Consider the following 10785-nt stretch of genomic DNA (forward strand, 5'->3'; position numbering starts at 1 on the left):
AGCAACCCCAGGCCTCTCTGGGGCCTTGCAAGACTCGGCCACATTTCATAGCTGACCCATCCTATTCCTCTGTTGTAAAGAACTCAATGCCCTATCCTATAGTCATTTCTGCCACTACAAAGGTCCTCAACCTCACCTTCTCTCTGCAGTCCCCAACCCTGTGATTTACAGGCACATTCCAGATTCACCTTTAGTACCCTGCAGGAGACAGAAACTAGAGGGAATAATCGTTGCCCCCTCTTTGCCTGACCATGCTACCTTGCCCAATGCTCTCTGTCCCTCTGCAGGAAAAATAAAAGCTAAGCTCATTAGCTTACTAATGTGCTCTACATACATTTAGTCCTCACAACTAACCCACGAAGTGGAATAATCATCTCCATTTTGCAGATGTGGAAACTGAGGTGGAGAGCATGAGTAACATGCATCCAAGTGGTGGGAAAGACTATCACCAGGCAATCCAGCATCAGAACACACTTTTAACTACCATCCTATTCTGTCTCTGAGCAGGTTGTCAGGCCCAGTGGTTGAGCAAACTGCACAGTGAATAAGATAGTCTCCCCTTCTTGCATACACCCCCAAATTTTATAAGCATTAGATATGGGAACCAGTAGGGTAGATTCTCCCCTCTCCAACAGCCCCAAAGGAAGTCCCATGATTGTATCTCATTAGCTTGGACATGGGCCCAAGGCTGAACCAACTACAGTGACCAGAGGATGCAGTGTCCTCTAGCCAAGCTAGAGCTTCAGCCCACATCTGGAGCCAGATGTGGACCCAACACATCCTGAACCTGGCATGAAGCAAGGGCAGAGAGGAAAGTCTCCAGAGAAAGTCAGGAGTGGACTGAACCAGTAGACAGAGGAGTGGGTGCTGGGCAAGCAAACATATTAACTGTCCACTGCACACACTGAGGAAGACCTGTAGTGGCTTGTTATATCTGGAGGCAAAGAGTGCCTACTATGTGCCAAAACATGATGTCCAACATTTTACCTTAAAATTAATTGGCTCAAACCTCACAAAAATTCTGTCAACCTTTTGGCATTTTACATGTAGAAACACTGAAGCATAAGAGATTAAACAACTCACTATCACCAATTTAGAGCCATTTTTCCTCCATTCTAATGAATTTTTTAATTTAATTTTATTTTTTTGCCATCTATGAAGTTAGAATACATCTTCCAATCCCTGGAGTGTGGTGTTTTAATTGACAGCATTGCTTTCCCTATCAGTGCATAAAATAATGGCATGTCTTTCAACTAATGGAGTTTTAGATTTAATGAGATCCTAGTGAAGCCAAGAACGAAATCCACCCTCATCTGACTCCAAAGCCCATGTGGTTCCTAAACCTCTGGACGAGAATAGGGATGTTGATCAAGTGGGCTTTGCTTGTTCTGAGAAATGGCCTGATGGAATTTTCTTCTTGTCCTTGCAGGGGAGGAAGACTGCGTCATTCCACTATCCCGGGGGAGGTGCTAAATACAAAGGTGAAGCTGTCCAGAGGTCCCTGGTGGAGTCTTACACTCACCCAGACAGCAACGAGACAGAGTGGAGGGAGAACATTGATATTGTCATGAACTGGTTCACTAAGGAAGACTTTGACTTTGTGACTCTGTACTATGGAGAGCCAGATAATGTGGGACACAAATTCGGGCCCGAGACGGAAAACAGAAGGGTAATAATTAAGCAAATCGACAGAACCATCGGGTACCTGGTAGAAGCCATTGAGAGGCATGGTTTGACTGAGCACCTCAATGTCATCATCACTTCAGACCACGGCATGACTACAGTAAAAAAGAAGCCCAATGTCACTGAGATCCTCTTGACCAACTACATCAAGTACAGGGACTTAGTCAAGTTTGATATTGTGGACTATGGAGGCTTTGGGATGCTCCTGCCCAAACCAGGGAAAGAGGAAGCCCTTTACCAAGCACTGAAGAATGCACATCCACACCTCCATGTCTATAAGAAGGAGGAATTTCCAGAACGCTTTCACTTTGCTAAGCATGAGCGGGTCCTGCCAATCTTAGTGTATGCGGACTCTGGTTACAACATCAATGGGGTGAGTTGATTTTTAAATGAATAAAGTCATCTTGGATCTGGGAGAGAGCCACTAGGGAGAGACAGTTCTGGAAAACAACAAAACATAAGTGTATACACAGTGAGTGGTAACCCACTGTTTTCTACATGTTCCCCACCCCCACACCCCACATCCCATGCAATCACCCCTGCCTCACATCACTACTATCCAATAATAATGACAAACACCTCTGACCAAGGCTAATTATCCAGCACTGTGCTAAAAACCTAACATGAGTTAATTCATGTCTGTCTAAAGATAGATGCTCTTATCTCCCTCATTTTAATAAGAAACCAGAGCTAGAGAGGAATGATTTGGGATTAGAAGTATAAGGCTGAAGTCTGAACCCATAATTATGTTTGCAATCTGTGTTTGATTATTATGCACAGATCACCAGGAGATTCACCAAAAAACTACTTCCTGGTTTCCTTGGTACATATCAAAAAGAAAAGAATAAAAAGCAATCCTATTCATACAAAAATGTATATACCGATGCTCACAGCAGCATTATTCACAATAAGCAAAAAGTGAAAACAACCCAAATGCCTATCAACTGATGAATGGATAAACAAAATATGGTATATCCATACAGTGGAATATTGTGTAGCCATTAAAAGGAACAAAGAACTGATACATGCTACAACTCAAATGAACCTTGAAAACATTAAGCCCATTTAGATACAAAGGACCACATATTGTATGATTCCATTTAAATGAAATATCCAGAACAGGAAAATCAATAGAGATAGAATATAAGATTGGTGGTTGTCTAGGGCCAGAGGTGGAGAGGACCTGGGGACAAATGGGGAGTGACTACAGAAGGCCACAGGGTTTCTTTTTGGGATGACGGAAATCTTCTAAGCTGGTTGCACAGCTCTGTGCATACACTAAAAATCATTGAATTGTACACTTTAAATGGGTAAATTGTATGGCATGTAAATTTTATCTCAACAAATTTTATTAGATTTGAATAAGCAAATCTAAAGAAGAAAATACCAAAACCAATGCTAATTGTGAGACATAAGTAAAATGGTCTGGTTTTTCTTAACTACCAACCAATAACTCATGTCAGAACAAAGTTGATGTGATATTTAAACATCACATAACAGAATACCATCTCAGGTATAGCTTGAAGAAGCCTTATCTAAGGCTGTGGACAGGGCCAAACATTATCATTATGTTTGCAATCGGTATATTCTCAGCTTGCTACAAGTCTTGGGAAAATTCACTAGGTTATTGTCTAGTGGTGGTGGAAATATTCACAATAAAGTGCAATAATTTATTGGTATCTTGTAATCCTTCAAATAGCCCAAACCACTGAGGATCTGTGCCCAACGCTAAGGCCTCTCCAAGGAGAGATTCCAGAGTCAGTGGCCTCTTTGTAAACCTGGTTCATGATGTAATAGGTTGCAAGTATGGCGAAGGCATTTAATGGGACAGTCACATTCCCAATATGACAACCAGAGAGTTGGAGGGAATAGGGTGCTGTGATCAGTTTAATCTTCTGGGAAACTAACAATTAATTAGACAGAAAATCTTTTGGTCTCAGTACATCTCACTGAGTACACTACTCAGATTTCCATTCATCTGCCTGCCTTGAGGTGCAGAGTAAAGTGGGTGCTACTCTTCTCTCTTCAGGGACTAAAGAGCTTGCAAACCACATGAGGGAGTCACTGGGGCACTTGCTCTTGATGGGCTTCCCTATGGCCTTAAAGGTCATTGGACTGGTTTCTTTAGGGTGAGGGAGCCTGAGCTGAGTGACAGGAGCTTTCTGTAGTCACCTGGCCAAATATGAGACCAACTTTCCAAAGTACAGAGCACCACATTTCTTCCCTGCTGGAACTTCTGCTGGTCCTAAGAAAATATAAAGTGTTGTGACTGATGTTACTTAATCATTTGAAAAAGGGCACAGACAAAAACCTAGCTGGCATTCATTAAACAATTACCTACAGTCCTTATTCCCTCCTCTCCAAACTCCCCCCCATATATATATACTGGTATATATACTTTTATGCCATAAAAAACAGATTTGGCTCTAGAACCATACAGTCTGGGTTCAGACACCTGCTCCAAACCCTGCTACTACATGACTAAGGGCAGGCTCCTCAATTTTCACATCTTCAAAATAAGGAAGATAATAACAGTGCCCTCCCTGGGCCACTGTGAGGGTAAAAAGAGTTAACATATATTTATAAAGCATTCAGAACAATTCATGGTACATTGTAAGCACTCTCTGCTTGAGCTTATTGTGATTGTCAGTATTGTTATTATATTCTTGCTGTTTCTAATGGATATGCTTTCTCATTTATTCTATCTTAAAGATCTTTCATTCTTTGCTCTTCTCTCTGCCAGTGCAGAAAGCAGTGTCCTCGCTCGTCATTTAAATTTTCAAAGATTTCATGGATCCGACAAGCATGATATTAACTAAGGGGCAGTTTTCTTTCAGTGAATTGGGTTCTAAAATGGCGTTTTTTGTTGTTATTTTTCAGCGACTTATAATTTACTTCAACAAAGGAGACCATGGCTTTGATAATGATCTCGAGGACATGAAGACCATATTCAGAGCTTTCGGGCCAAATTTCAAGAAGAATCACCTGGCTGAGCCTTTTGACAGCATCCATATCTACCCACTCATGTGTAAGCTCCTGGGGGTTACCCCCGAGCCCCACAATGGCTCCCTGGCAGTCACCCAAGAAATGCTTGTGGACTCTTTCGACCAGCGACCAGGTGAGATGCAAAAGCAACCACCAGAAAATTGGCAGTTGCTTCCTGTCCTGAGAAAGAATAGATTCATAATGGGGTCTCCTGGGGAGGGGATGAAGTCAAGCAGAATAATCCTATTTCCCAGCAGCTTCAGCACCCCCGGTACAAGATATCAAGAGCTCTAAAAAGATAGCAGAGGAAGTAGGGAACCCCTGGATGTGCTGGTGACATTTTACATAGTGCTTCAGGGGCAAAGGGAAGGCTCTCCATATAGGAAGTCAGAGGATAATCCTACTGATCATCAGAAATCGTGTGCAGTCTGCCCTTTTTAGATACCCAAAATTAGTCTTCCTTCCCCAACTCCATGTATGCTAGCGCCTGGAGAAAAGCTGCTAACCATTTCACTCATTGCTGAAGAAAGGGGCAAGGGTTCCTGTAAATGAGGTTGCTAATTCTTAAGACTTCGAAATCCTAAATCTGTCCCCTGGCCGGGGGCTCAGTTGATTGGATCGCCTTCCCATACACTGAGTTCGATCCCCAGTCCGGGCTCCTGCGGGAGGCAACCAACAAGCCAATCGATGTTTCTCTCATCTCACGTGCTCTCTCTCTCTCTCTCCCTCCTCCTCCCTCCGTCCCTCCCTCCTTTTCTTTCTCTCTCTAAAATCAATAAACACATCCTTGGGTGAGGGTATTTTAAAAATCCTGAATCTGGGCGACATGAAGGAAGAAAGAAATCATCTCTGGGAATTCAGTGTTTGCAAACACTGGCCAGCTTTTCTTCTGCAGGGAGAGACTCAGATACTGCCTGATGATTTATTGAGTGCTTAGAGCAACCATATTCAATCAAAACAGAGTATAAAGAAGAGCTTCCTGCACCCTTTTCCCTTCTTCCAAGCCACTGCCCACGATCTTCTTGTGAACTTACAGAAAGCAGGCCATTTTGCAGAAAAATAATCAAGTAAATGACCACTTCGCCAAAGTATTGAGGACTTTTTAAAGCACGTTAGAATTTTGCTCAACTATTTGGACCCCACTTCTGTCCCATAGCACACTGGGAGCTGGGGTAAGGTGTGTCTGACCACCAGTTATTAATAAGCAGTAGACATTCCACCAACTGATTTTCAGTGAATTGGCTTTTAGCAAATTGGTCATTTGGCAAAGTGGTCATTAGGTAAATGGGTCATTTGGCGAATAGGTCGTTTACTAAATCGTCTTTCAATGACTTGCCCTGTGAGATTTCTCTACAGTGAGCACTTTCTTGGGTTAAATGTACATTTCATTTCCATAATTAATATTCACTAGCGCCTGGATGGGAAACTTCCCACGGACCCTGGAGCATCTGAAACAGCCTCTTAATAATCAGATAATTAAAACCCATCTGATTTGTTTTTAACAGGAGCAGAGATGCAGAGGTCATCTGTTCTCCAAAATACAGCAATAGGTCTCGGGACTGTCACAGGAGTTCTTGCAGTTCTGTTTGTCGCTAGCGTGACATACACAGCCATTCGTCGGAAAAAGAAGTGAGTGGCCTTTGGGTTTCCTGTGGTTGGTGCACATTGTAATCATCCATTTCAATCACTTCCTGCCACAAGCGGTCCAGCACTTTGAGAACCCAGCAACCAGAGCCAGCTTGGGCCCAGGACTCAGAAGAGACCCCAGCTTGGTTTAATAAGCTACTATCCCAGGCTCAAAACTCTTAACACGGACCCTGCATTTTCATGTTGCACTAGACCCCCCAAATTATGCACTAGTTAGTTTTCTAGGACTGCCATAACAAAGTACCACAAACTGGGTGGCTTAAAACAACAGAAAAGTATTGTTTCATACATCTGGAGGCTAAAAATACAAAATCAAGGGTTGGGCAGGGCCATGGTCCGTCTGAAACCTGTAGGGGAGGGTCCTTCTGTGCCTCTTCTAGCTTCCAGTGGTTGCCAACAGTCCTTGATGTTCTTCCTCCAATCTCTGCCTCCATTGCCACACTGCCCCCTTCTCCCTGTGTCGCTATCTTCTAAGGCAGTAGACAACCCACCAACTGAGGTTGGTGGATTAGGAAGGTTCTCAACCTTCCTAATGCCGCGACCCTTTAATACAGTTCCTCATGTTGTGGTGACGCCCAACCATAAAATTATTTTCATTGCTACTTCATAACAGTAATTTTGCTACTGTTATGAATCGTAATGTAAATATCTGATATGCAGGATGTATTTTCATTGTTACAAACTGAACATAATTAAAGCCTAGTGATTAATCACAAAAACAATATGTAATTATATATGCGTTTTCCGATGGTCTTAGGCAACCCCTGTGAAAGGGTCATTCGACCCCCAAAGGGGTTGCGACCCACAGGTTGAGAACTGCTGTTCTAAGGACACCAGTCATGGGATTTAGGGTCCCCTGTAATCCAGTATGACCCTATCTTAATTTAATTATGTCTGCAAAGACCTTATTTCCAAATAAGGTCACATTCCTACGACTTTTACCATAACTTTGGGGGAGGGGAACAATTCAACCCATAATATTGGTTCTGCCACCCATCAAAGCATTATATGAGCTGGTGCACTGCTTTCTACATCTCAGTAGTTTATCACTAGACTGAGCCTTCCGTATTCTTGCACACAACCCTGACCATTTTTCTACTTGGACGCAGCATGGGGACCTCCTGAACACTATAAACTACCGAAAAGCAGAACTTTACTTAACCTTAACTCCATTTCACAGCCCACAGTTAACGTAATTCCTATTTAAACTATAAAATTTTCCTGTGAGTTGAAACATGACCTATAAAGGTCTATATACCCTGAAGCAACATTTTAGAAAGAAATCAATTGGTCCTTTTTTACAGAAACCATTAGCCATAGGAGAGATACAGGAAAAACTGCAATGTACTGATTGAATTGCCATGCCCACAGCATAATTTCTAAAAGGCAACCGTTCCATACAGTTAAAATGCATTAGGTTTTTATTATTATTACTATTAGAGAAAGCCTCAAATCCAGAAGCTGAATCACTAATTTGACATGTGCTCATGCACATCCCTCTTGCCACTGGAAGGACCACTGGGATGTCCTAATGCTTCTCACCACCTGGAGTTTCTATTAGTGTTACACGGCAGGCAGTCCTAATCTTCACTTACGCCTGAACATACCACACCTTTGAGGTCTATAGAACCTTAAACATCCCTTCAGGGCCTTGACCCTTCCAGAGTCAGACCTGAAATGCATCGCCTTTGTCCCTCCTGAGAGGCCGCACGCAAAGATGAAGTTTCTTCTGGGTGTAGGTCAATGCTGCGGCCCACTCAGGATCCTTCCCCAATCTGCTTCCCATCTCCAGCATTAGGTAAGGTTGGACCAGCCTGGGCTTATTAATATCTTAGTATAACATCAGATAGTGTTACTATGGCGCTAACTATACATGTCCTTTCACTCCTCAGAGCAGCGGTTCTCAACCTGTGGGTCGCGACCCCTTTGGGGAGCAAACAACCCTTTCACAGGGGTCGCCTAAGACCATCGGAAAACACATATATAATTGCATATTGTTTTTGTGATTAATCACTATGCTTTAATTATGTTCAATTTGTATCAATGAAAATACATCCTGCAAATCAGATATTTACATCACGATTCATAACAGTAGCAAAATTACAGTTATGAAGTAGCAATGAAAATAATTTTATGGTTGGGGGTCACCACAACATGAGGAACTGCATTAAAGGGTCGTGGCATTAGGAAGGTTGAGAACCACTGCCTCAGAGGAAAGATAATTAATCACTATTATGTGTGTTCATAGAGTAAGCCCTGTGTTTATGAGTTTAACTGACCCGTTGCCTTTGGTTTTCTACTGCAGGCAGAGTGCCGACCAAAATATCGGAAGTGAACCAGTGCACCTGTCTGAAATCCCCAGAGTCGCCCTTTAGGACCAAGACTCAAATCATAGTGAAGACTCGTTGTTGTGTCGCTGGTGACCCCATCTCCGGACACTGTGACTAGGAGGATTTTCGCAACATCTCGGGACCCGAACCCAGGAGTTCCATGTGAAGACACAGCAATCGCCACAGCGCACCTTCTTGCTCTAAGTCAGCGGTTCTCAACCTGTGGGTCGCGACCCCTTTGGGGGTCAAACGACCCTTTCACAGGGGTCGCCTAAGACCATCGGAAGACACATATATAATTACATATTGTTTTGAGATTAATCACTATACTTTAATTATGTTCAATTTGTAACCATGAAATTGGGGGTCACCACAACATGAGGAACTGTATTAAAGGGTCTCAGCGTTAGGAAGGTTGAGAACCACTGCTCTAAGTCAACAAGTGTTGGGGGAATGAAAGATAGACCACTCTTGTGCCAGCTCCTGTGCTCTCCTGGTTGTGGGGAAAGCACAACAGCTATGAGAGAATAAACGCATTCAGTTAGAATGAATTCTCCTCTCTAGCGCTCAGAGCTGAACAGGGCTCCTGTGTCGCTCATCCGAAGGGGGTGAGGAGACTTAATCTGTCCTCTCGTCTGCCTTCTGCAAATGAGCCCTCGAGATGCTTCTCAGCAGAGTTGTGTGAGAGATCTGTGAAGTCAGCCGTGCAGACTTTGAACACGGCTCAAACTCCAGGGGCAGCGCTGGGACGTGGGGGACTCTGCCCTGCCTTTCACTCCAGACGCGATCCTGTCACACAGAAGTCATTACTGTTCAATCTCCCTCCCTATCCCCGCCTCGGTGCCACTCCACAGCACCCCAGAGCCCCCTTGCTCTTCTCTCAGAGCCTTTTGCCTGCAGTCGGCCTGGCATAGAATGCCGTCATGCTTCCGCCTGCGGGGGCGACGATAACGTCACTGGCCCCTTCCCCCAAGAGCCCCCGAGGCCCCGGGAGCAGGGACCACTCCCGGCTTTTCTCACTGCGGCATCCCCAGCGCCAAGCGCGTGGGAGCCTACTCAGCATTTGGTGAACCAACGTCCCCCTGGGGTTAGGGACTGACCCAAAGGCTGGGGGAGCGAGAGCTCCGGCCTTCCGTCGGAGGAGGCCATGGAGAGGACGCGACCTCCGGCGGACCTGCGAGCGCCTCTCCCCTCCCCTCCCCTGCCCTGCCCTGCCCGCCGTCCCCAAAGTGGGAGCGGGGTCCTGGGAGAACTGTGGTGAGGGACCACCCGGAGTGGGCACGGGCACGACTGACCCGGTCAATGCCTCTACGGAAACTTAAGATTCCTGTGGGGAGCGCGGAGGCCTTCTCCTCTCGAGACATCCCAGACAAGACTCTTCATTAAATTTCCTTATTAAACCTGCCACCTCACCATCTGGGGTGGTCTGCCTCTCTCCCGTTTCTCTTCGCCCTCCGTGTGCCAGCCAGTTTGCAAAACAACACCCTGACATAATACCCTTTTCCAAGGAGGGAAAGGGCGGCCATGGCCGGAGCCCACGGACCCCGGGCCTGAGGAGGCACCCCCTCCAGGGGCATGAAGGGCGGTCAGAGAGGGTCCCTTTTACCCATTCACACAGAGAGGTGGCGCCAACGAGGAGAGGGCTAGGTTAGGGAGGCGGGGGCTGCCCCCGACAAAGAAACCCTCGGGAAAGTGCGGGAACAGCAGAATGTTTACCGGCATCTCAGCCTCAGGGGACGCTCCCCGGGGAGCGCTCGCGGCGCTGCAAAGCTTTCGTGCGGCGCCAAACCCTGGCCCCGCCCCGCCCGCGCCTGGCCCCGCCCCTTCCGACCCTGGCCCCACCTCCCAGGTCTCAGCTCGCCAGAGCCGCCTCCGGCACCCGCCTCCAACTTTCCCCAAGTCCCGCCTCCCAGAGCCCGCAACGCCCTGACTTCCCCCCCAAACCACACCCGGGGACCCAACCTCTCCAACCAGAGCTCGAGCGCGCCTGGCCCCGCCCCCAACCCCGCCCCCGCCCCCTCCGGCCTTCTCTGGCCGCTTCAAGCCCCGCCCTCGGCCCCCGCCAGTCGCCTAGGCTGGTCCCGCCTCCTCCGGGCTCCTCCCCGCTTCCGCCCCGTCTCCGGAGCAACGCGGCGGCTCC

The 10785-nt window shown here is 46.2% G+C and overlaps 2 protein-coding genes across 2 annotated transcripts in view; one reads left to right on the forward strand and one right to left on the reverse strand.

The window, feature by feature from the left end:
- The window catches only part of LOC308517785 (ectonucleotide pyrophosphatase/phosphodiesterase family member 7-like), a gene marked incomplete at both ends in the record, with an annotated part of 39290 nt that extends 30600 nt beyond the window's left edge, over nt 1–8690 (forward strand). Inside the window, 4 exons of the mRNA XM_081089203.1 lie at nt 1430–2056; nt 4564–4801; nt 6174–6297; nt 8621–8690. Of these exons, the coding sequence (XP_080945329.1) occupies nt 1430–2056; nt 4564–4801; nt 6174–6297; nt 8621–8690 (1059 nt within the window). The remainder of the gene's footprint in view (nt 1–1429; nt 2057–4563; nt 4802–6173; nt 6298–8620) is intronic.
- The window catches only part of RBFOX1 (RNA binding fox-1 homolog 1), a 2169222-nt gene extending 2158811 nt beyond the window's left edge, over nt 1–10411 (reverse strand). Inside the window, exon 1 of the mRNA XM_081089186.1 lies at nt 10362–10411. The gene's annotated coding sequence lies outside the window, so the exon portion shown is untranslated. The remainder of the gene's footprint in view (nt 1–10361) is intronic.
- Between the last annotated feature and the right edge of the window lie 374 nt (nt 10412–10785).

The sequence above is a fragment of the Myotis nattereri genome (assembly GCF_964212035.1).
Source record: "Myotis nattereri genome assembly, chromosome: 4".
NCBI lineage: Eukaryota > Metazoa > Chordata > Mammalia > Chiroptera > Vespertilionidae > Myotis > Myotis nattereri.